This window comes from Formica exsecta, unplaced genomic scaffold (assembly GCF_003651465.1).
Source record: "Formica exsecta isolate Colony F162 unplaced genomic scaffold, ASM365146v1 scaffold233, whole genome shotgun sequence".
Classification (NCBI taxonomy): Eukaryota; Metazoa; Arthropoda; class Insecta; order Hymenoptera; family Formicidae; genus Formica; species Formica exsecta.
In genome coordinates this window covers 1,470,660-1,498,084 of record NW_021849616.1, presented here as the reverse complement: position 1 = coordinate 1,498,084, position 27,425 = coordinate 1,470,660, and the positions used below count along the sequence as shown (strand labels likewise).

General features: G+C 38.9%; 1 protein-coding gene across 4 annotated transcripts in view; it reads right to left on the bottom strand.

Moving 5' to 3' along the window:
• LOC115235763 (rho GTPase-activating protein 20-like) overlaps positions 1-27,425 on the bottom strand; it is a 199,780-nt gene that overhangs the window by 87,750 nt on the left and 84,605 nt on the right. For 2 of the 4 annotated variants that reach the window (XM_029807730.1, XM_029807729.1), the window contains exon 6: positions 1,470-1,757. The exons of 1 other annotated variant lie outside the window; for it this stretch is intronic. In XM_029807730.1, the coding sequence (XP_029663590.1) occupies positions 1,470-1,757 (288 nt within the window). Of the gene's footprint in view, positions 1-1,469; positions 2,654-27,425 lie in introns of those variants that run through there. One more of the 4 variants, XM_029807732.1, reaches the window with a different exon arrangement.

Here is a 27,425-nt window from a genome sequence, read left to right as displayed (position 1 = left end):
ACACACAAAAGGAAAAAAAAAAAAAAAAATACCGCAATGCCGCGCTACATAACCACGTGTGCGAGTTACGTGAAACTCGCCAACTATGTACGATGTAAAAACCGACGCGTTACGTTACAGAGTAATTATATAATCAGGTTGCGATACGCGCATCGCAACTCGCTTAACATCTTTTAATTAAAAGTGGAGAAATTAACCGAATGATAAATGAGAGAGGCATCTAGTTACAAAAGAATACTGCCATATAATATATGAATTCTGAGAAAACAAGATTATTTTTTCTCAAAAAATGACTTTGCGTATTCGTACCCCTTTGTTTCTATTATTCTCAATTTTGACAGACAAGTAAATTTTGAGAGCAAAAATCTCATAAATACTATTAATCATTTATTCAAAAAACTTGGAAATTAAAACTTGCCAATTTGATAAACAATTGATATAAATTCTATTATATTTCTCCAATAAAGATATTGTTTAATTTCTTATTGAAGCGATTTTATCATTTTCCGATTTCAAGTAAGAAAATAAAAAGATCCTAATCATTATTTTAATTATTATCAATTGTAAAGCTTTTATATTCATTTTCCAACAATGCTTATTTTAATCGTATTATTATCTAGAAATAACTTTGTATATTTTAGTTAAAAAAAAAAAAAGGTGAATATTTACAAAGCGCAAGTTTTTATCTAATCGCGAAACTATCGTTTTTTATCCTCGAGCCATTTCGTATAGAACATGGTCAGTTGCGAATGCCTAGTATCTACTCTACCAGAACGGCAAAAAAAGATTGGCCAATTCATAAATTCGCATAGTATTCGACGCGTATAAAATATTTACAGTCATGCGTCACGATCCGATTCCGAGCACTTTCGATAGCTTGCCCAGTTAAAGATCGTTAATATGAAACAGATCGTTGCGTCAAGTGAAATCGATCCATTTTACAGACGTATAAACTTACATTATTAGACATTAAGTGAGATTATAAATATATGAAAGTACATGAAATTTGCATTGATTACAAATTTCCATTTAATTCGCCTCAATGCACGCTTAAAAAATATCATCTCAATAAAGTTTAATTAAGATAAAAATCAAGTTTTATTTCTTTCCTTCTATTTCTCTCACAAAAACATTCTATATTATTTAAAAAAAAAAATAAATCTTGATTATACAATATTATGTCGCTATATATGTTTTACGAGAATACTCGAAAAATGCGAATCGAGTCCGTGACAATTTGAATTTTCTCAGAGAGAATGAATTGTATTACCCGATAAATCAGTGAAAATATTTGTCAGACACGTTAGATAAATTCGAAAGTAATAAAATATGAATTATCTTGATCGTACGAAAAAATATGGAAATTTATTTCTTGAAAATTCTCATTGCCAAAAATCGGAGTAAGTCGAAATTATGCGAGTATATTCGAATCGAATATTCGATACTACGAGGGGCACATCGAGGCTTACCTCCTTCATGCCGTCGAGCCTGCCGAGGCTCTTGGTGCCCCGCAGAGGCGGAAAGACGACGTCGTGCCAACCACCGCTGCCGTTGCACATCTGCAAGTGGTCCGACTGCGAGGAATGTAGCCCGCGCGCCCGGCTCTTGCTCTTGCGCTTATCCAGAAGATGCTTGGCCCTCGACTTCCTCACGGGCGCGGCCGGATCGTCCTCCGGGTCGCTCTGCACCTCCCAGCGCGACGGCGATTTGAAGCGCCGTCGCGGACTCGTAGGCGAGGTCACCGGCGAGGTGAGCCTCTGCACGAGGGTGCCGAACATGGTCATCATTAATAAATCGGCCGCGAACACCACAGCGTGCGAATATTACGGGAAGGCTACGCGCGCAGCCCTAATCGTCGCGCATGGTTGGCGTCGGGCGTCGGTGCCGACGCCGCTTCGCGCCGGCCTCACGAATGGCGGACTTCACTCACTACTGTCTCACTGTGTCGTGTGAAACGCGCTACAGGTGGTTTCGAAAGCACTCTTAAACGTTGCGGCGCGAAATATCGACGCTGTTGCGAGAAAAGTACTCGAGGGAGAGGAAGGGGTGAGGGGGAGAGGGGGATATTACAGGCACGCGTCACACACTCCGGAGAATCAAGAGACGTTTACGAAACCGTCGCGACAAGTTCCTCGTAGTATCGCACACCACGAGAGAGAAGGAGGCGAAGGATTCCGATCGCGCATTAGTGAATCATCGCGGCCACTTGCGGATACGTGCGCCAAAGGACGCGCCGTTTCGATCGCACCGAGAAGCGATAGCGGGCAGCAAACGCGGACCTCTCCTCTCGTCGAGTCGGCTCGAAAGTCGGCGGCGGGCACAGGTATTTGCCTTCGGGCGTCGTGCAACCGCAGCTCTCTCTCGCAAACACCACACTCCGCGGGTTATGTATACGTGCAGTCCTTCACGGTGCTGTTCCGTTTCTGCGTCGCACTTCCGGAAACGGACGGCGGGGGAGCTAACGCGACGAATCGTTTCCCAACTCCTTCGCGTGCCGTTATAGAAGAACGCTATAGAAGTCACGCGATTCACGCCAACACGAATGTCGACCCGATGTACGATACGCGAGGTGGAACGCGAGCGCGACGGTTAAAAGTACCGAGCAACCGATCGCCGCGAATGCGTCTACAATCGAAACTGGTCGCGCGGAGACTGCCACCAGTTACCACCGTGAACCGTGAGAGACCGGTTGGCCTCGCTCGTGCGCGAAACTACCCGAGCGCGCACGAGTTTGCCCGAAGACGCACGATCGGAGTCCGCTGATGGAGCGAGAGAGAGGGGATAGCGACTCATGTGCGGTTACCATGGCGATCGGGACTGAATCTCCCCCTCGGGCCTTAACACACACGTATATACACATACCGTTCATTGCTCGTCCGTCTCGCGAAAGGGACCCCTCGGTGTGATATGCGCCACGCACGTGTGGTGGTGTGTATCGTGACGCAGTATTTTCCTTTTGAAAAATGCGGAAAATTGTCATATCGAAAATGGAGAGAACAAAAGACAAAGAATCGTTCTGTTCAAGCCTTTTTGAAATAAATCCCTATATGTAAATATATAATGTTTATTTCAAAACATATGGTTTTTTATGTGTGTGAGAGAGATGTAATAAATTAGATATAATGTTGACATACAAACTTTATCTAGCTTTATAACCACGCACACACAGTTTTATAGAATGTTTACGATGACTTTTATTATAAATAATGGTAGAATAATATATATATGTTTATAAATGTTATAATATATATTCATAATATATTGTAATTTATTAAAAACGTGATCATAACTTTTACAACGCATACGATAAAACATGGCCCTGTCGTAACGGTCACGGTCATGATAAAACTTGATACGGAGACTCCAGATTCCGGAATAAATTCCGGTTTCTAGGCGTCGACCAATTAATAGTACGGTTACTGGTTTGGTTGCTTCGCGGTTAATAATCTCATGTATGTCGAAGAAGGTAAATGAGGGTTAGTCGTGCGGAACCTGAGAAATAATTACTAATAATAATAGATTTTCTGACTTATCAAGTCATTTATGTTAATTCAAATAGCAGTTGTAAAAGCAGAAAACCGTTTTAAAGCGTTAACAAGAATAAGTAGGTGTAGGTTTAACATACTGCAAATGGATATCGTGGGTAGATTTTTGCATTGTCAAATGGCAATAACTAACGCAGAAGATCGTTCGCTCGATGCACTTTTAATGAAATAAAGCGTACGAAAAAATTTGAGATTTTCTAAATCTTTAATATATCATAATCGGAAACGAAAAAAAGATTTTACCAAAAAAAATTATCTCAATTATCTGTGTATAAATATGTTCTAATTTTCAAAATTATCAATATTTTAAAAATCACAAAATTGTCAAAGCTATAAAACCCGACGTGCTGCAAATTTTTTTTCAAAATAAAATCGCGCAGCGAACAATTTGCGTATATAACAATTTACTCTTCTGGCATCCTCGCCAAGGCTTCCCGAGGTAATTAACGATCATCGATCCACGCGCCAATTCGCCCTTTCATCCTCAAGGACATCGGAGGTGGAGCAGGGCGTGAATCTGTGTGCGCGCGGTACCGCGTTTCTTATTACTCGAACGATATCATTAGACTGGGAACTCGTCAAAACTTCAATTATTCCCCTGACTATATACGGCGAAACGAGGGCCTTGATTAATCGTATGCGAGAGAGCCCCGGTGTGTCGTAATTATTAAGCGAACACGTAATTAGCGCGAATCTCACCTGATACCCGCATAGTACCCCTCCCTTCCTTTCTTTTCTCTCGGAGACAGCGCTTATGAGAAACTGTATTACGCATTGTGAAGAATAATTGTGACTAGCTATGATTCTCTCCTCTCTGCTTGTTCAAATATATCTTTCGTTCGCTTTCGTGCAAATATATTTTCCTTCATCCTCTGTCTACTTCCCCTGATTGCGATTAAGACAGTCGGTAGAGCCGGAAAACTTTATGTAATTACGAAACACTCGCGGTATGTATACAAGATAACCACGTATAACGAGTTACATGCAGCCTTATTGACGTTCGCGAGAAATAATATGCAATGTCAATTTTACGCTGGCGCACGTGTAACGTAAAACTGCTTTGTCGCTTCTAGTGAATCATACAGCACGCATACACAAGATGATTTTTAAGTATACGACAGATGTACGGAATACGTGTGTTAATCTTCTATTGAATATAGCGAATAAATCGCACGCAATATAATTACGTGAGATGATCGGTAATATTCCGACGTGTATGTGACTCGCATTAGCGAAGCATCAAGGAATGTATCCTCGAGAATTGTCTGTAATGGTATGTATGCTGTAACATCCGTAAGCCGAGAAGCCACAAAAGTATCGTTACTTGTTTCGAAGAAAATGAAGAGTTGGTTATTTCTCACATGTGATTTTGTATATTGAAAAATATTATAATCGACAATATTCTTATATAAAATAGAAATATTTTTTATAATAATAAATTGGGAAAACTTTATGCAATAATTCCTTGTGGCCTAAAAGAATGCGATTATATAAAGAAATATAATTCACGATATTCTACATCGGTGTCTTCTCGACAGATAGCACGCTTGCTTCTTGTGCGTTAAATTTCAAACTGTGCAACAGGTGCAAGAGCGGAATAAATTTCAACTATCGCAGAATCGCGTCACTCTCGCGTTCCACCCATATTTTTTCCCACGTTTTTTTATCGCTTTAGGCAGTGCTCGCCGATTCGCGTTCGCGATTACGACGAATTCTTCGCGACCATTGCAGAATTTATCTCTCATAACGATATAACGGAGAATAAATAAATAACTACGAAATGCGTTCCCTCCTCCCCCTCCCCTTCTCTTTCTATTCCCGATCGCTCGCCGCGTCATTACAATTATTGTCGATTAACAAGACAATTTTTTTTTTTAACACTTTACGATGGTCCAGAGGTCACGGATGACCATCTTTGGAATTTTCTGCTCAAGTCGTGCGGGCCAAGATATGTGCTCCCTCGATAAATAACAGTTATCGCAAAATCACGACGCAAGACGGCTTGCGCGATGCCTTTTTAATTTCCTTGCCGCGACACAATTTACACCTGTTCTCGGATATGTATTGCGAAGAAAAAGCATCTGCGGTATATTCTCTGAAAAGCGATGAATCTTCGAGTGACTGATCGTAAAATTACGCTACTTATCTCAGAAAATAATCTTTTGTATATTTTTAGCCACTTTCGATATAAAGTACTATGAGATTATTTTTTTTGTCTTTTTATTATCTCGGAAATAGTTGAATTAAATATGTGTCTATAAATTTTATGTGTAAAATAAAAGATTTGCAAGTTTCCTATTTTAATTACTTTTGAACCTCTAATAAGGCATTACTCATTCATTATTTGTCATTTAATGAAACGTAAACACTTCTTAAATGAATGATAATCAGTAGTAGTTTCCTCTAATACGTACTCGTCTTTATTTTCCGCTTTTGTATCATACTTGAAAAACAAAGTGCGCGACATCGGCGACTCCTTTCTGCTTCCTGCACGAATCACTGTTATTTCATTGCTTTTGTCTAGAAGAATAATGAGTCACCGTTGCGCGGAAATACGAGATTTGCATACAAGTATGCAAAAAAAAAAAAAAAAGAAAAGAAGTATTCTGAAATTCTAATTGTGATGACTCTACATGTCTTGTCAGTAACATAATAGCGATGACAGAAAGATTGTTTATATATTTACCGACGTGTCAATGTATATTTATTAATTTATCAGAGTCGCATGTATCTTTCTACCAGTAATATATTTAAACTTCATGTCAATAGTAATTAATATTTTTAATATTAATTAAACTTTATGTTAATATTAATTAATATTCCTTAATAATATCATTAATAAAAAATAGCATATACAGTGAATAAGTAATCGTGTAATGTGTTTATCTATAAAGAATGATGAAAAGGATGCACTCTCTCAAGTAGCAAGCTACTGTTCGCGGGTGCTTATATCCAAGGATGCTAAATATTCTGTTTTCGATTGCGGCGTCTATTTACCGAGGCGAGACTGCTAATGTAACGTCCGGAATCCTGTATCGTTGGCCTTGACGAAGATTAGATCTGCACGGTAACATAGCCGAAACATTCGCATATTCGTTGGCAACGCGAGAACGGAGACAGCATGACAAGCTCGGAGGATGAGCGTCAAGACGTATTTCGACGATACGAAAAGTCGATTCACGAGCGGAAGTGTTCCCGCCGATAACTAATTAACTCTGAATGTTTCGCGTCGCGAAACACGTGTTATTTTAAATTAAAGTGATAAGTAAAAAAATCTATATAGTTGCCAATGATATCTGTACGTATATAGTTCTACAAAATTTTTCTACGAGCCTCGCGATGAGATAGAGAGCTCTTAAATCTGAAATATTTGTAGAAAGGGAACACCGTTTCAAGAGATAAAAAACGAAGAATTGCCTGTCGTGTAAAAACAGATAGATGGAGTGAAATACAGTGTACAGAATGACACACTCGGATCTTTACCAAAGAATATTTTAAAGATGAAAAAAATGTTTTGTACGTCTGGCACATCATGTAGAAAAACATCTTCGAAAATCTTCATATTCACTCTATCTTTGCACTCTCCGTACGATACGTAATAAAGGCAAATATAAAATTATCAGGATTTTTTTACAATATCAATATTTTTAGACGAAAAACCAAACTTTTTGGTCTCAGCCTCTCCGTATGTTTCGAGTTTCCTGTTTTTTTCCCATCTCTCATTCTAATATCACATTGTTATCTCGATTTTGAGAAACGTGCAGGAAAAACCTTTCTCTTTCCGTTTTCCATGCCAGGACTCGGAGGCCCGCCTCGGAAGCGATCTGCACGTATTCTCATCCGACGCGTTCTCTTCCGTTTCTCGCCGCATCGCGTTCGAATCTAAGCGGTGCATTTTAGCGCGTTGGGAAAGTGGCCGGCGGCTGAAAAGTCGACGGCGCTGGAGCCAAAGAAGTGTGCCGCACACCTCGACGCGATCACCGATTTTCTCGCGCGCGTGCACGCTGAAACGTGTCTGTGTATAAAATATAGCGGCACGAGTACGCGTCTACACAGCACGCTCTCGTGTACGTGTACAGAATATGCACAGACACGGTAACAGACGCGTGAATGTGGACGCGTATATGTGCATAAAATGCGCGAGCGTGCTCGCTCGTGCATACACGCACACACGTATTCGGGCGAAACGTTGCGTGCCGATTATACTGTCAGTCGGTGTGAGAAATATTATCCTTTGATCTCCGAGCTTCGAGCGCGCGCGCGTTCCGCAGTTTCACTCCGGCAGGAAATTAACGACCGCGGCGAGTTCGCCGCGGTTTCAATACGATCTGTCGAGATTATCAGTCATATAAAAGGCCGAGCTCTTGCCGAGAGACGGAAGTAAAGCGAAGGAAGTACCGCGATTTCTCCTGATGCGAGCCGCGTCCCGTTCAGACGGTGCGATACACATTATCGCCGAGGACGCATAAATAAACGCAATTACGCTGATCGATTAAACTATTGAACAGAGGATACAAACGCTAGAAAATTTTCTAACGCATTCGTCCATCGCCGCAAATCTTTTTGCGGGTAAAATATATATAAAAAAATATAAAATATATAAAATATAAAAATATGTACATATATGCGAGAGAAAGGAGAAGAGAGGAAGAAGCACAATTTACAGCATCTGTGCGCAACTAGCGTAACGTGTTCAATGGTCGTTCTTGAATCGTCATGTCTAACAAGGTATATGTGATCGAGAGTTAAGGCTGCGAACGAGATCGTTTCTTCGTGAAAGTCAGCGACCCTGCCCGGGAATTGCCGGGAAATACACGGTTCCAGCGGGCGATCGAACGACGATATAAAGATCCGCTGCTCGAGCTAGTGATCTAATAATTCGCGCGCTACCCGCCATGTCTCGGTGCCCATCGTTTGCGTAAAACGGGTTAATAGAGAGGTCAATGATGGAGAGAAAAGATATTAATAAACGACTCGACAATGGATGTGGAATGCGCATTCGCGAAGTTTCGTTTTGCAATCCGGGGACGCCGACTCAATTTAATCTGCCGAAGTGCCGATTCATTATCTCCGTCAATTTCTCTCCTTACATACATGTCTGATTGATAATGAACAATCTCACCATGCACCTCATCCTGTCTTTTCGAACTACGATATTAATTGCCGTTTTGCAACGTGACGTAAACTCTTTCATTTGCAATTAATTTATAACAATCGATATAATGTCCTACGAAAAACTTTACATACAATTTTGATTTCTGTGTAAACCGTTGTCTAAAAATTAATGTGATAATAAAGTTGTTATTCTCATAAGATAGTCTTGTCTTGCAACCTTGATCTTACGCAACATTTCCGCACGCTATGCACGTACTTTGAATGCCAAGACTGATGTTTGCTAAAGTTTTCATTTTTTGTCGACCGACAAAAACTTCGCGGAATCTCGCAAAATGTCAATAGTAGTCTCATATGATTATATAATTTCGCATTATCAATAGATCAATAGATCTACAATCTTATTTTCCGATTTGCATTATGCATTACCGATAGATAATTGTAGAATAGATACGTTTGCATATGAGATTGCGGCATTATTATTCTATCCATATGATTATTTATACAATTCGACGCAAAGATGAGATAAGAATTTCATTTATCTTTCACAATCTATCCGTAATCTCTCAGGTTTGCTAGTATAAGGCGAGTCTATTCTCTCGATAGTAAGTTTTGACCTCACACAATATTTCCGTCTGTTATCCATGTTCAAATACAGCGATTGTTTTCTATTTATGGTATCGTTGCAGGTTTTATACGAATCGCCATTAAAGGAATAATCCTTGATTAATCACGTAGAAGATAAAATTGCTCAGATAAAGTAATTATGATCAATGTAGTATCTCATCTTTATTTTAAGAAATTTTTTTTCATCAATCTGTATGTATGATTGCTTTTAACGTCTTCTGCTTATAATCAAATTTAAGACATTATCCATCTCTTCACGTCACTGGATAAAATAAAAATAATTCAACATTTATACGTGTATAATCTGTGTAATGTAGCCATTGTCCGCATATACGTAGATAGGAATAAATGTTTCAATTATTACATTCGTCGTTTGTAAATGCACGTTCTTCCCACATGTAGATTATAAAATTGATTAGATTTTAATCTCTGCAAAATGTATCGTTACTTTGTCCGATAAATTTTTTTCACGGGAAATCCGGCGGTCACGCTGCGATCTTTTTCATCCTCATCGCTCGCGCTGCCGTCTTCGAAGTCAATAGGGTTATTCGATAAATTATTGCGTTGTACGATATCTCATTATGAAAATCTAACAAAGCAGACACACCGCGGAAACGCAACATCTCTATCTCCGCGTACCGACGCGGTTAATTTCTTTTGCGATATTTTTTCACACGCTCGGCCGTGTTAATTACGAGGCCGCGTAGTATTCCGATCGATAGAAGCTCATCCTGCGCATTGAAAATATAAAGACGATAAGATCTTAATTTCCGCAGCAATAGACGAAGCCGCGAGACCGCGCGCGCTTTGGCTAATTTTCCGCGTGAGGGTGAAGTTTAGTCTCCCTCTTTCTCTCCCTCTTCCTTCTCTTTCTCTCTCTTGCGATAAACCTTGACCTTACGCATTGCGTTTCCGCGTGCTCGAAGCAATATATTTTTTCTTTTTCGTAATGATACTGTCGAATGTTCGCATCAATGCAAATATTTATAAAAAATATACATTTATATTAATTTCATAGATTTTCTCAAATTTTTAGGCCATTATTAAAATTCATCTCAAAATTCCTTTAATTATAAATGATAGATATAGGTAAACTTCACATTTTTTTCGCTCGATAAGAAGAAAAACGTCCCAAACAAAGTTCCCAGCGGGGCCGATTCTTCTTTTTTTTTTTCCGCGCAAATCTCGAGGGGTCGTGGCTCTTAACGGTCCGCGGTATATTGCATCGGTCGGTTTGCCATGTATATTTACTGTTTGAGAATTCAAATGGACATTAAAGCCCATGGTTTTGCGCGCACGCGCGCGCAAACAGGCATCCGCATGCCACCGGATGGACGGTAGTGAGCAACGCGACAATGAGGCATAACGCACAGGGTAACGAGCGCGAGTTATGTCCCGTCATAATTTGCAATTTAGATTTCATTATCGCCCGGTGGTGCGCCGATGCGCCACGACTATTGCACCGCTACCGCGTGCACGCCGGACATAGGTCGACGCGTTTCCGTATTGATAATCTTCTGCGTCTGATAGAGCATCAATGGTGAGTGAATTGTCTTGTCATCTCCTGAATAACGTTGAAATCTTTAAAGAGGAATTACAAGGATCAGCTACGTCAAAAGTTAATAAATTTAATATCATAAATTTTGAGATTCATGAATTTTTGCTCAAAGCACACTTTTAGCCTTTTAAAATATAAAATAAATAATTTATGAGTTAAAATAAAAATTTATCCTATAGAATATAATTTAATCTCAAAATCGTAAATATTATCTTACATCAAATTAACTTTTTTATAGCACGAAAAGTTTATAGTGACTACATAAAAGTTCATGAAAATAAAAATTTAATTCTACAGGACAAAACTCACAATAAATTTTTATATTGTGTACAAATGTCAAATTTATGAATCTCGAAATGTATTAGATTTATTAACTTTTGACGTAACTGATCCGTGTAATTCATCTTTACATCTTTACGCAAAGCATATATCGAAAGAGATTTCACATTTTAAAAAAAAAGCATTGAGATTTTATATTATATTCATCATTATAATGTATATTTAACGTCGAACCTTTAAGATGAATAAATAAGCAAGCTGACTCCTAAGTTATTCAAGACTAGTAATTAAACGAGTCTCTAATGGAAAAAATTCTTCTTTGTTGCGCATCCCGTGGCGAGCGGTAAGCCGGATTCATATAAATCAGTTGAGAATGAAAAGATTAACGCGTTCGAGACGATGGGAGGCGGTACGACAACATGTTCCGCAGATTTCAGATTACTCTCCGCGTGCGGCGGAATGGCGCCTCAAATGAAACCAACCGAGTGGTGCGCAAAAGTGTGCTAACGACGTGCAAATCTCCCTCGAGCGTGCATTTCCGCATTGCGTGCGAGTCTTTAAAGCGCGGAAAAAAGGCGCTTCGGAACACGGCGAGAAGTACGAAGCGCAGGCTCCGAGTAACGATCGCGGTTAACGGTACTGCAAATTGGTGTAGTAAAGGACCTGCGAGGTCCTATGGGAATATTCGCTTGTTGGCATAACTAAAGTGACGCCTGGAATCGGACGAGCGACGTATCTCTCGTACATGGGGTATCGATAAGAAAAATCGTAACGACCGCAGAATCTCGATAGAATCAGTCCTCTCTCTGTTTTGTCTCTAGTATTACTTACTTTAAATAAAATTTAATAAAAGTAAATAAAATCTATATTAGATTTTTCTGCAATTTTCTATTTTGCTTGAATTACAAATTTAACAACAGAAAATCAAAAGCTAATTGCAAGATACAAGTGAAGGAACCACAGCTCGTTTAACTCGCGTCTTCTATGTCGTCTCTCTAATCGCGCCATTATCTTCTTGCCAAGATCACACCGTGATCTAAACACGGCTCTTTAAATATGAAATTATGCAACAGGAAATATTTACTGATTGTTTCATAAGAATCTTGTCGCCGTTCTGAATCTAAATCTTGCATAATACTCATTGTCAATGTAATTTTATAATGAATGAAGAAGAAGTGATGTGCCAGTATTCTAAGATAGATACTATAGTTTTCGATTTATATTTTACAAGAGATATTTGCGATTCTCATAAGTTATCTTTCAAAAAACTTGGTATTTCATACAGCTCATCCTATTTCAAAATTTGAATTATTTTAACAGATTTCGTTTTATATCGCGTATCTTTTTTTTTAAATATGATTATATTTGTGTTTCTGCTAAGTGATTAAAATTCACGCGGGTAAACTTTATGCGAATCGCTGTCACACATATTCTTTAATGCTGCATAAAGAGCACTAATTTGTAGACTTGTTTGGCTAAACTTGATTTGAATATTTGGAGGGATGCGCTAAATCTTCACAGCGACATACCTCCAAATTTGGATGGTAGATCGAAGAATGTCTTTCTCGGTGCAATGTCCTGCCGAGGATTTCTCCTGTTGGCTGGCACTATACGCGAGGTTCTTTCGGTCTGACTCACGTACCGGTCATTCGAGCCTCTCTTCTTTCCGTCGCATTCCCATTTCGTTCCTCAAAGACGAACAAGACTCGTCGTCTTTTGGACGCAAGAACGTGGAGGATGAGGATATAAGCGAAAGGACATCCCGGAGAGTCAGATCCTTCGCGACACTTTTCTCCTGCCCTTATATTCAATCGCATCAACTTCGAGATCTTATTATTAGTTGCACTAGTATTATAAATGCAATAGAAAAAATATTCTCATTCTCCTCTCATTATTTAAATAGACTCTATAAAAAGAACATGCATTTCCTTTTTTTTTTTTCTTATTTTTGTTCTCCTAAAAAAGATATAAAAAATATATTTTCTTTTCTCTTATTTTCACTCAAATATCTTAATAACATGCCGCGGTATCCATGAATATCTCACGTGAAAAAAAAAAACAATTATTTCACCCCAGCTATATCTTTAATCTTATTTCTAGTTTTAATAGTAGAAAGTTGAATATAATCATCTGAATCGTGAAGTTAATCATCTGAGGTTAAAATTATAATTGACATCCGGCGGAAATAATTATTAACGGCATACAATTAAAACGAAAGTGCACATTTAAAAATTATATTTATACGACGTAGAAAATATCAACGTACATATATAAACTTTACCGAAATCCAACGAGAAGGACTAATGACGCAAGACTAAACAAAGAAAGAAAAATTCGAATATAAATTATTTTTATCCGACGAGGAAATCAAAGCACATACAAAGGATCCTCGTCATACGCATTTAATCCTCGTATTCCCGCGTATGGCTTGCCGCCTTTTAACGCATTTATCTTGCGTCTAGGTGATATTTACGGCACGGCCGGCGAGCTTATGCGTCGTCGTTATCCTTATCGAGCACTCCTTAGATAGGAATTCAATCTTGGTTACGGCGGCGGCAGTGGCGAGAGAACGAGTAACGCGTATGTAAATGTAAACGACGCGCACCAACGCCATAATCCGTGTGCGTGTGCGAAGCGTGAAACCGCGTAACGCGTCGGCACGCATGCGCTTAAAGGGACGGCCCGAAGGTGCGACGGGATGCAAACCCGCTTACGCATTTTCCTGGAACATCACAGCAACGCAGATTTCGCGCGTATTTTATCACGCGTGTCTCTTCTTCGCGAGTCAGGTGAACGCTCGGCTGCGCGCTCGCAGGATGACACTTTTGCACGAAGGTCGGTTAGACGGCCTTACTAAGGTCGCGCGTAGCGAATTCGGTATGCGACTTGTTACTTTTCATTCTCGCGAATCCGAACAGATGTTCGTAATAAATTTCTTGTCATCGAAGTAAATAGTAAGAAAGTAATATATAATATGATTTAAAACTGTAGCTAATAATGGCATACTTTTCTTTCATCGATTTGTAGTTAATATTTCCACAATTTATTTAGATTTTATGAATCTTCTCATTTTTTCTTTCTATGACAATGTTGAATAAAATATTACTGAGCTTAAAATTCATGTTAATAGCATGATATTTTTTCTCTGATCAATTTATATATAATTTATATTAAAAATTAAAAATTTATATTTATATAAATTTAATTTTTCTTTAATAAGAATATAAAAATATACAAATAATTTCTTAGATATAAATGAAGGACCTTTTGTATTCGAAAAGCATATTTTTTTTCAAACAGTATTTCTATTCGCTTATGTAATATACCTGTCATTCAGAAGAAATGTAATTTATTACGAACACTTTATAACAATACTAAATATGCAATTAATAATAAAATCACGCATATACACAAGGAGAGAAATTTCCTTCAAATTTGCATAGTAATTTCAAAGTTACACATTCACTTGTTTGTATTTTGTTCGCGTACTATTACACGTATAATTATTCTCGCCTATATACATATCGCTACATAGCATCGGCAACTCGTGACGACAGTATATGTGTAACATACCGTGCATATCGTATTTTTTATCCCGTCACTAAGTAAGCTTATAGATGTAGTAACATAACAGTGTTAATAACTTCCTAACAGTAATTACACGTTTCGCCGCTTCTGTTACTTATCCAGTATCAGTATCCTCGACGAGATATTAGTACTTTCACGTCGGGCGTCGTTTATCGTTTCGCCGTGAGCGAGAAAAAGAGAGATCGTGACAATGTATAATAAACGATCCATCTGATTTAGCCGCCTCCGCGAGAGAGGCGGAAGGGATTTTCGTCGATTCGAGACAATTGCTCGGATCATTTTCTCTATTACCGTAGTCGGTGCAGTACGATCGCACTCTCGACGCCGCTCTCAGCCCACTTTCGACGAGGAGGCTACGACCTTAAAGGAAGTAAAAGCCCATTTAAAGACTGCACGAATTTTTGTGACCCACTGTATACAGGCTGCCGCTGTGGAACGGTCACCTTGGCCGTCGGCTAGCTTTCCATCGGTGAAAGCTCTCGCAGGCTTTGTGAAACGAAGACGACAACACGCGGCCAGTACACACGATACGCGCGCAATTGTGTGCGTTGTTATATATATACGTATGTACGTAGATACAAGGGTAGTGCGAGAGAGACCGTGCGGACCTTCCTCAATGTGCTCGATGATCGCGCGCTGTCTACATACATATACATCGATGAAAAATTAACGCCGCGCGATTTATCGACCGACAACATTGTATTAAAGTGCATTTCTCATCGATCCATAGCCGGCCATTATGTGAAAAGTATACTGTTATACGTCGATAACGCGTCCGCCAGACCGGTTGCTCTTATTTACTTACGCGCATCGATAAATCTCTACAGGGTGTTCGGTAATGGATGCGTTCTCTCGACATATCCGACGATATTTCTTGTTTATTAACTAAAAAATCGAAACACAAATATCTCCTCTACGCGCTCTAACCAATTAGAAAAGAGGCTGCTGGTTTCCAGGATATAAATAAATAGAATGCTCTTTAATTAATTTCAGATGAGTTTTAACGGAATCTTAAGTTACGATATAGCCAGTTGGATACTTGATGCTAAAAGCTGTGAAAAAATATGGCACCTAATTAAATGCTGGCAGAGAAGAAATCATTTTAATTTTCGACGAGAGGAATATCGGATGCGCTTACGAAACATGGAGCATCCTCATTACATGCGAACACCCTATACACCTATATACCGCGGTGCGGCGTCCAAAGCGCGTTATCACGAGTTCTCCCTTTTCTTTTGTATGACTTATACGCGATATGAAATTTATATGCGATCTGAATTGCAAATACGCGTGCCGTGAGCCCATCATCAACGGCCGCCTCCCCTATGATGCCCTGGAAAAGTCGTAAAACGAGGGGGAAAGGAGGAACACGCCTCGTTTTACAGCGTGTCTTCGTCTCCGTGCGGATCCCGATCTTCGTCGATAAAGGAGAAACTGGAAGGGAAATCTCATTAAGCGGTATGCCCGTAAACGATAACGGCGCCGTTAATGGTTCATCGACGATAATTAACGGCCTAGATCGGCGACGATCCTCTTTTTACCGCCAACAATGATCCTTTCGCGCCGGGCCTTGACGGGATTTCAATGCCATTCATACTTCTCATATCCGTTCTTCGTTAATCGCGGACAACGATGGGGACTACGGGATGCATGCGTGATCGGTGTACAATTTACGCAAGACCTCAATTTTCGCATAATTAGAATCTTAATCGTCCCTTTCCTTGAACGAATATTGGAGGCACTTTGCGTCACGGCTATTTGAATACATTTAGGCGAAAGGTGTGTGGTTGTAATTACAAATAAAGACACGTTACACAACGATGTATGTTGCACTTTGTAATATTTCCACGAATTGTCAATATATTCCGACATTCGAAATGGCAGATTGAAAATGCAAAACGCGCCACGCGCGAGTGCCATATTTTTCGTATTTACATATCGTTCATTCTTTTATCTTGTCAATGAATTCTGAATTGTATTTTCTTTCATTAGCCACTTTTCTCTTTCCTTATGCTTTTAATTGCAGCATATCTTTGATAATATCAGAATTTTCTGCAATTAATTATCGCTTCTCTTCAACTCTTACACTGTCTTGCATTTCTTGTTCATGTATCGAACGATCTTGTTTTTAACGTATCATTCATACGATAATATCGCGGTATCTACTAACTGTCGTTTATATACCGAGCATATACCGTCCCTGGCACTGCTGGCAGATGATCAAAGCAAACAGACGATAAGCAGACAAGACGACGAGAAGGAAAGAGCCAGATAAGAGGAAGATGGGAACGTGTGTACATACTTGAAAGGTAATGCTTTTCTCCCTTGCGCGAGGCGAGCGCCCGCTTAGATGTGAGTGATCACGCGACGCGTATAGCGTGAGATTTTCCGATATTTTTAATAACAATCGCGCGATCCTATCTACGAGACGAGCGAGATTCGAAAGAAATTGCGGTAACGGAGTTGGGTCGGTACCGCTAGAAACAGCCGATGCCAATCTGGCAAATCTGCCGAGATGCGGTTAGCGCGGAAATCGTGGTTATAGAGAGAGACGAGTCGCCATGTATTGATTATTATTATAGAGTCAACGCTTTCACGTTCCCGTTGAAATAAATCTGTTTAGGCAAATATTCCTCGGAGAGTGTCGAGCGCGAGCAAAATCGATTATCATAATGAACAACTTTATGCGTTAGCAAACATATTCGCGCGCCATTTGCATCTAGAGTGTCGTGTCCTTTTCCCGTATTCGCCATTACATCGTTCCGTTCGTTTTTGTTGTAAGCAAAATTACAATATTAGACAATCGAGAGAGAGAGAGAGAGAGAGAGAGAGAGAGAGAAACAAGATTCTAATAAAATACATGATTTATCGCTCGTCTATAAAATTTTGTCCGAACTCTAGTCGACCCGAGCGTCCTGTTCAATTCGTTTGAAGAATGTTTCAGCGTGTTTGTATATGTTTATGAGGTATTCTAACAGGCCAGTTCGTTAGGGCTGTCGGATTAATGAGCGACCTGTTGAGGATAACCGGCTGTATAAAAAAAATAGGTCGAGTTACGACAACCTACGCGCAAGAAAACGGCAATCGGAAACTTTGTCACGGAATTCAATATAAATGTAAGAGAAAAAATAAAGATAAGAAGTACACGTGATAATATCGTATTACGCAGATATAAAAATATAATACATTAATTGAATAAAAATATGGATAACTACTAGAAAAGAAATTATAAATTCTTATAATCAAAAAATTTTTTCACAGGGAACGCATTTTGGATTAGTTGACCCCTCGGGTCAACAAAGCAATAATTAAAAAAAAAATCGCGTTAAGATATCTCTCTTCCTCCTCACTCGTTCTCTTTCTTCTCGGCTTCGTGAAACGCGTTCACTCGTATGAGCGTTCGTAATGCACAGTACGGTTATCTAGCACATTCATAGCGTGAATTACGTGATTAATCACACTTATGAGGTATTTTTGCCGACGCCCAGTTAGGCGTTCCTTCGTAATCATACGCGCGGAATTGTGGTCTGAAAAATGGCGGCTTCGTTTATTTCTAACGAGCCATCTATCTTCGCGACGACGCCTTTACCATCCTCTTTTTTGCCGTACGCTTTCTATTTAATTACACGTTGTGTTTTCCATTTGATATGCTTTATAAACATCACGAGGGAAAAGGTTGAAACCGCGGCGTGTCTACTTGCCTATGCATATGCGTGTACGCATAAGTGTATCTCGAAGTACGCGTAGTTATATGACTGTATTTACGCGGCCACGTGCGTAACGTTTATAGCAGCGCGTATCATAAGAGCGATTATGCTCGACCGTCGTAAATGCCATGGCGAAACGATTTTTCTCTCTCTCTCTCTTTCCACAAGCGTTACGAGAGCCCGGAGGATCCAGGAAATTGGATTAAGCCTTAAATACATCCTTACGCACCGCGTCTTTGTTGCGTTACACGCACGGAAGATAACAGTCGCGCTTATCGTTCATTTACCTTCTACGCTAGACTTTTAAGTTTGCTTAGAGAGATATGTACTACATATGCAGTTACACTCTAAAAAAGGATATAATCTTACGATGCCAATATAAAAGTTTCTAGAAAGCAGTATAAAATTACCAACCTTTTAATTATATAGATGACACAATTGTAATGTATTAAGATGCAACGACATAGAATACAAATGATGGTGATAATTTCCCTCGAATGATGGATATATCAATTTTCTTTGAGTAAAAGCCTCTCAGAAAGAACGGAACAAAGAGAGACGCGCTACTTGTTATTTTTATATTTGTCATACATAAATATATAGCTTCTTATCTTTCTATTCTTATTTTAATTCTTTCTATTCTTATTTTATTTCTTATCTAACGTGAACCGATTCATTTTGATATCTCGATTTTTCCGCAGTCGCTAAGTCAATAACATGAAGCTCCGACAACGGAGATCTCGATTGACCCTGACATCCAGCCATCGAAGAATACGATCGAAGATTTCCGCGCAGATAAGGATCTCGATCTCAATTGACTCAAGCTAATCTTTAAAGAACCAGAACGTTTAAAGAAGTTCCAAGTCGGTTCTTAAGCGGCATTATAACTTTCACGCGGTCAATTAATTAATTTCGCGCCATCACGATCCTGACGAGCCCACAATCGGCAATTAGCCCGGGAGCTTGTAGTGCGTGGATGACATTGAAAGATTAATTTAATCAAGTTCGTTAGGATATACGAGCATTAATTGAAACCATGATCAATTTCTTTTATAATAACATAAAAATAATTTTTGTAGGAAAGTTTGTTCGTACATTGACAAATAATACATTTCTCATTATAAAGATGATTAACTCTAACCGTTAAATATTAAATAGTAGCTTTTCTAATTTTATAAGCAATAATTGTGATGTTTCTGCAAATTATTCGCAATTTATTCACTCTCAAGTACCAAGCGGTAATAATAAATTTTGCGTCACATGAGCAACACGTTAATAATATGCATCTTTAATAATGAACGGCCGCATACATGTATCCACGAAGAAAAGAAATTTTAAAGAAATCATAGAAATGGAATGTTTTAGAGAGGTGAGGTAGTTTACAAAGTGATGTTCCCCTGTTATGTAAGATATATGCAAATACCTCCATGAAATACGCGTTTGCCTAGCGACTTCCGTGTATCGGTTAGGATACAGTTTACACATTTACCTTGAGTATCTCCGTAGAATTTCTCACATAGACGGCGAATCTCGTAATTATTCCAAGGCGAGAACTATACCCCATACGATACATGCCGGAAGAAATACGGAAAGCGAAGAGTTTGATCGCGGTTGATTATGCTCGCTTATTATATGAAATTGTCGGAGAATTACATCGGTTCGTTCGAAAGTTTTAACATCGAGAATTTATTATATATTCTTTAAACAGTGTATGTAATAAATATTTCCATTCGCGATCGTTATCGAAATTAAGGAGCATTAACTGCGATTGAAAAATGCCAACAATCACACAAATTTAGAAAATATTTACAATATTCTAGATCGTAAAAATTTCGAAAAAAGAAACTGGACTATTGTCTTGTTGGACTATTGAATTGTTATATAAAATAACATTAATAATTGTAAATGAATTTTTACGTGCAGGCTATTTCATAATAATAATTATTATTAAAAATCAAAAGTTAAAAAAATTTAAAATAGAAATTATGTAAATCAAAAAATAATCTAAATTATTAGCAAAAAGATGTTTGTTGAAATAAATACAATAATTCATTTAATATCTCGGATAAAAAAAATACGCGTTAAAAATTTTTACTGATATCTTTCAATCCCGAGAAGTTTATCTTTCAATTTGACACATTGCTTTCCAAAAAGCGGCGTAATAAAGACCTCGTCGCGGGCAAAGTAATACTAGTGAAATTTCGTAACTTCATCGCGTATATCGCGAGGCTCGGAGGTCAAAAAAGATTGGAGATTAACGGTGGCAATAAAGTTCTTTCGTCAAACTTCATCGATCGAGAGACTCGACCCGGTCTCTCACGACCGGATACGAGCAACTCGGTGGCGCAATCGCTCTCGGAAGATACTCATCGAGAAGGCAATGCGAGGCGCGCAAGAGAATTTGCTGTTGCAACGGATCGATATCTCGATCCTCTCTCATGGACCGCGCGCGGATCAAACGACTGGCCGCGGAGTTTAACGCCCTGCATGTAGGCTACTTTGCAGTTTCGCCGTGCACGGTGAAAGTGCACGCAGGCGCGCACGCGTGTGTGCGTGTACGCATACATTTGGAGATCGGTCAGGCAGGTCGTTTCGCTCCATTCGCCTCACGCGCCTCGTCGTGTCCTCTTGCTGCGTATCATTCGTTCGTTCGTTCATTTGCGCACGAAGCTCGCATTGACATCAGGAAAGAAAAATATTTCCCTTTGTGGGAAAAATGACAAAAGAGACTCTAGAGTCTTCGGGAAATTTGCATAACATTGAAAAAGAACTGAAATTAGAAAATAGCGGCTAATTTATATCGCGTTGTTTTCGAATCATTAATCAATTCCGAATTGATAATCATAAAAAATTTCAGAAGGTATATGTTATGTTATCAATCCTAGAAATAGTGGGTAATTGAATGCACAGAAATGTCATTCAACTCGATAAAAAACCAAATATCAATTTCAAAAGATTCTATGAGTGTTAAATTATTTTTCATTTCAGCATTTTCTCTCATTTCTTAAAAAAAAAATTTTGTAATAAAATCTCTTAAATAGAACTCAGTTATAGTACATAATATATATTATGTAATAAAAATAGAATTTAATATTATTTCAGTTAAAATTTAAGTTATGTATATATATATATTTTTTCTATATTTTACTTTCTCCCAGATTATTAGCTTGATTTAGGTTACGCGTGCGCGCTTTCTCGCATTACAAACTGGTTCCAGCGGTCTAAAGACACGTGCTAATAAATCTGACAAACCATAACAAAATTTTGTTTTCCAGAGAAAGTTCAAAGGCCTCACACTTGGACAATGTCGAGCGGGAATCGTCGCGAGCGTCGCCTTTTCTCAATAATTCAGCGCGTGCCTGGAGTTACGAGGAGCGCGATGTTTTATTCATGGAGAGTTCGCGTTGTCCTTTTGTAATTACACTAGCCTGAGCGCGGTGCATAGGTGTCTCGATTTTTGATTGGAAATTCGATTCAATCGCGCGCGCGACGGACGAAATAGTATCCGCATCTAACATGTGCATGCGAGGCAATAAAATATTGTGCGATAATAACAAATTGCTGCCACCGGAGCTACAGTTATTCTCTCTCTCTCTCTTTCTTTCTTTCCGTCTTTCTCCCGCAAGCTAGTTGGATTAATTAACGATAATTGCGGAGCTCACGAGCATGAAGGTATTGCGTCGCTTGATTGAACGATTTATTGTTGATCGATTTTATTTAATCGAACGTTCATTTACCTTCCGTTGCTACACGGAGAAAGTTATCTCGAAACTTAAAGACAATTATTCGCATTCGCTACTTATCGAGCGATTTAACTTTAAATAAATTTTCACTTCTGTATCCGTTTTTTATTACGCCTGTTATGTCTAATTTAACAACGCGGAACTATTGACCTCGAAACAGTTAAATTCTGTAAAATTTTCGTATTTTTTAAAAACTAATAGAGTGTAAAAAGAAATTGAAAAAAAAAGTTAAAAAGTAATCGTTTTACATTACTTTCTAGCAATATAAATTATATTATTAATTACTATCATATATACAAGTTACCTGATAGACAAAATATTCCGAATATTGCTCTTTTAGATATAATATCGATAGATATATTTAAACGCCTTCGGCACATCATTTCTACAGTCAATGTCTCGACTAACGAACACAAAATTGCACACTCTCTCTCGCTCCCTTAAAGAATACCACTTTGCAGATATTACTTTGCGAGCGCAAAAGATTGCATAAAAATTGAATAGACGAGAAAACACGGACGTATCATTTTAATCTAATGCAATTATTCAATAGCTGCAAGACGGACACTTCTCGTCGCTGCTATTCACCGGAATATTGAATCACCGATTATCTCGGTGGTACTCAGAGAAGGAAGCGAGTCGATTCTCCATAGCTATAGGGCGCAAATACGATGGCGCCTCTATTCCGTAAACGTGGAGTCTCACGCACAAGATATGAAAATGCGCGTCCCCGTAGGCGAGGATTCTGCAGTTTCCCCATGTTGCTTCACGGCCGATGTCCACGCGAAGCATCTGTCTCCCTCGCCATTAAATTCACCTTTCGCAGCCATTCTCTCTCGATAATAACTAACTTTCATTTCCTCCCCCGCGGGCGATTTGCACCGCGCGGGGCGAATACGTTAAGCGGAATCAACGGTAATGATTGAAATGTCGGAAAGTAGCGGGCACTCTCTGTGCTCCGAGTGTTATCACGCATCCGGATGCTCGCCAAGTAAATTCGCTTCCGGCATGAATCGACAAATTCATCTATGTGTAACTCTCTTTTTAATATTAATTCACTATTTTTTGTTGCTGAGACATGAATAACGGTAAGATACTGGCTAAATAAACACTGATATTATATTCTATCAATCTATAAGAGAGGGAATACAGAAAAAACATAAATATAACTTTCCTGAAAAGAAAGTTTCTATCTCTTATGCCTCAGCAGTCAGCACATAAATATATAAATAACGTTAATAACTTTCCTTAAGTTTCTTTAATATTCCATATACATATAATAAAATAAATATATTACTTCTTGTATTAAATCGTATAAGAAAGCTTGGATTTTAAAGATAAATAAGAGGAAAATTAATTCAATAAATCTTAAATTCAAGTAAAAAGAAAATCACATATTTAAGATATTTTGCACCTTGAAAAGCAATTGTGAATTACTATTTCTTAGAACTTAAACATTTTAATATCAATACACTGTCATCGGATGCTTTTCCAAAAACTCTCTCCTTGATCGCGCATGATCCTTTTCCTCGAAAGAGGATCCCTTGACATAGACTCAAGATCGGTTTATTATTCCAGAAGGTACTCCGAGGCCGCAGTAATGCCCCGCGCTTGCGATGCACGCAATGCATGCGTGACATCCGGCCCCTCCCCTTGTATATACAACACGCATCTTACATTAGAATTTTATTGTACTAAGAATATACCCCGCGGGACAAATGTCTAACGCCCTTCCCTAGCGAATTAATTTCACATAACATTCTCCGTTATGCTCCACGTATGCGACAAGGATTTGAAAAGGAACGAGACATAGAAAGTATTTATAAAATACAAGTTCCCACAAAACCAAAATTCTTCCGTACAAAAATTGGCACAAATGTATGAAATAAAATATAAAATATATAGACACAATCATTTTCTTAAGAATGTATAATAAAATCATCTAATAATAATATGTGTATAATATTATAACATAATATATATTAATCTCACTACATTACGATCGCCCCTCAACAAATATAAATACGGCTTTGTACGCAGTGTGTTATGTTACTGGCGCGAATATCATAATTTTTAAGCACGGGAATTATAATCAATAACATTTTCGGGGCATAAATTATCATCTTCGATGCTGCAAGCAATATATATCGTACGTATATAAAGCAAAATATATATCGCTCCGCGTCTTTACATCGTAATTAATATATACAAATCGTGGATAAAAGGGCGCTTCGCACAAATTCCAGGAATGATTATCACGATTTATATTTCTACGAAATTCCGGCGTAAAAACTTCCTCTCTATCTCTCAAGACCCGATGCATTGGGCACCTCGCGAGCCACGTATACCCGGGAAAGGTATGTATTTATATTCAAGAGGCGGCGGGAGCGTGTATAGGTCGATTCGCGCTCGTACAAACGCAGCTTTACACGTGTTACTTACGACGTGCCGCGAGTAACGACGTTATGAGCGTGTATAGGAGGAAGCCATAAAGGGATCCTCTCTTGATGGTGCACGTGCCCGACGATGGTGTGTACGGTGCTTTATGACGCTAACGCCTTAACGACGCCGGGCACGGTTATACTCTGGCTGCATATTAAATATTAAACGATATCGGTGGCTCTCTCGCCAACAAGCCGCACGTAATATAACCGAGCCCGCGAGAAAGAGAAGCTGCCGACTCGCAGCAACCGCTATCGCGATGGACCGCGTTGGAATTTTCTTCGTCCCCTATGCGTAACAGAATCTTCGCTATAATATGCTCGATGAGAGCTGGACTGATTAATTTTTGGAACAATTATTGTTAGTGTTTGTTTTTAATTTTTTATTTCTCGTCACATTTTATATCTCTCATTCAAATCTCAAGACATTATTTCACGATATTATTAAAAAATTAAATATAGCACTTAAAATATTTAAAAATCGTCATTTAAATTACATTATGTTGGCTCGAGTTTCACATGACAGGGCATATTGATATTAAATTGCCGTTGCAATAATTTTTCACTACATGAACATTATTTTCCGCGGCTACCGCGGTTTGTATGCGTACAAATGAAAATAGCCAGATTTGATTAAGAGCCACGAGATTTCCGCAATGCGTAAAACGCAGTTGTACTTTATCGCTGAGAGCGTAATCAATCTACCTGTCAGAATGCCATCGAGACGCGATATTCTATCCTTCGGACCGTTCGGAGTTTCACGACTTTCCACCGAGGCATTAAATCTCGACGTGGTATATCAAATTGAACGTAATAAAAAAATCATCCGGGCCGTCGATAATTCGATTTCACTCCACGCGGTTCGCGTCAAATTAATAATTGGTTAGAGCGGAAACGCTGCCGGCAAATAGGAAATAAAATTCGAAAACAAGTACGATAAAAAATTTATCATTATCTACAATAAAGAAATGATCAGTATCTCTAGATGAAATTAATATAGCATCGATAGAAATATACATATATAGATACAACTCGTCGCGAATTTACTTACAAGTACAAATAGATACTCAAAAATGTATCTAACTATACAAAAAGATATTTTACGTCATGAATAATAAGATATTTTACGTCATTGATCGCTAATGGGGATCATTTTCGCGTGTCTACAACCTGGAAATCCGTGTACTCTCGGGATTATACTCCGACCGGTTTTTCAAATCCTATGCTTTAGTGCTTTCGGAACGACAGTCGCGCAAACGCACGCGTCGGTGGACTTGTGAGTTTCTCCGATTAGCGCATCGCCGCGGCTAATTAACAGTGAAGCGTTTCTGCTGCGCGCCCGAGAATGATCTAACAACTAGTTCACGAGACTGCTTCGTAAATTGTATCGCGCGCGGTCCCGTGTTTTCGTTCAAGCAAACGAACGGCGCACGGCACTGCGTAATTTCCATTTATTACGTACGGCGTCTTGTTCGATAAACTCGATCGAGCGCGTGCAAATAAAACGATATCCGAAGAGCGTAAACAGCGCACTGGCTGCGCAGGAATCATTTTTGCGCGACGCTAATGGGGGACAAATAATGAGTATTCGCGATTGGCGGGGAGCACGCGCACTCTCGTGCAAGTACATTTCATCGCGGAATATCGGCCTGTCCTCGCATACGCACCGCGATGCTCGATGTCCAATAAATAAGCAATTCATAAGAACAGTGTATTAGTCGTAACGAACACTTTTGAACTCGATCTAAAATTTAATGCGCGCAGAGAGAGTTTTACGAGAATCGCTCTCAGAGAACGATTTATCCATTCGCATGTTTTTTCTCTAATCTTTATTTAACAAATCATTCAATACTTAATGCCGCCGAGTAATTTTTAATTCTATCTGTCTAATATAAAAATAAAAATAAAACGATTCAATTTATTAAATATGCGTAAAACGTATAGATTTAAAGTTCTCCAAGTAGACCTTCCATCAATTATTCTTAATTAAGAACTTGATGTAAAATATATGACTTTATAATTACTATATTCTTACGATTATTCATCACGTTAAAGATGTACATGTTAAGATTAACAGCATTGTAACAAGCTGTAATCATCTTTATATGAAACTTTTATGATATGCATTAGCTATACATTAAAAATATCTCAAAAATGAATTTATCATTTGGCGTATTTGCAATTTTTCGTATATTGTATTTTTAATTTAATTGAGTTTATATCGAAAAGTAGTCTTATGAGAATGCGCATATTGTATCATCTGTGTTGAAAGGTCCTGTTTATGCTGATAACTAGAAAGCGTACTGCAAAAGCAAGGCTTACGAAGGCACGGGATTATATTACGGCGTATCGAGAGTCCATTATTTCGCGGCAGGCGGATCGCACAGGTGCTTTTTTTCGCGGCTGTTTGTCGATTAGTGAACGTTGTCAGCGTAAACGTACGGACCTCGACGGAATAAATAGACGGTGGAAGATAAATGATCGCGGCGGCGAGGCGAAGTTAAATTGCATAAGAGCGTGATTAGCCTCGATTCCAGGCTGGTGAACGCCACGTCCGGTCAGACGCGATCGACGTAATAAAATATAAGCGATCGAAAAAATAAAAGATTCGCAAAAGACTTCCAAGGACCCCGCGATCCCATTGTTCGCTACAACGGTGTCCTTATTCGCCGTCGTTCCCCGGACGGTGCGCCTCGTGTGATCCTGTCCGCTACACAAAGGAATCTCGAAGTTCCTTGGCAACGTTGCTTCCAACCGTCCAATTAGTAATAATTACTCGTCGTCCACGTGGCATTACGACAGATATACGCGGCTTTCTCTTTCCC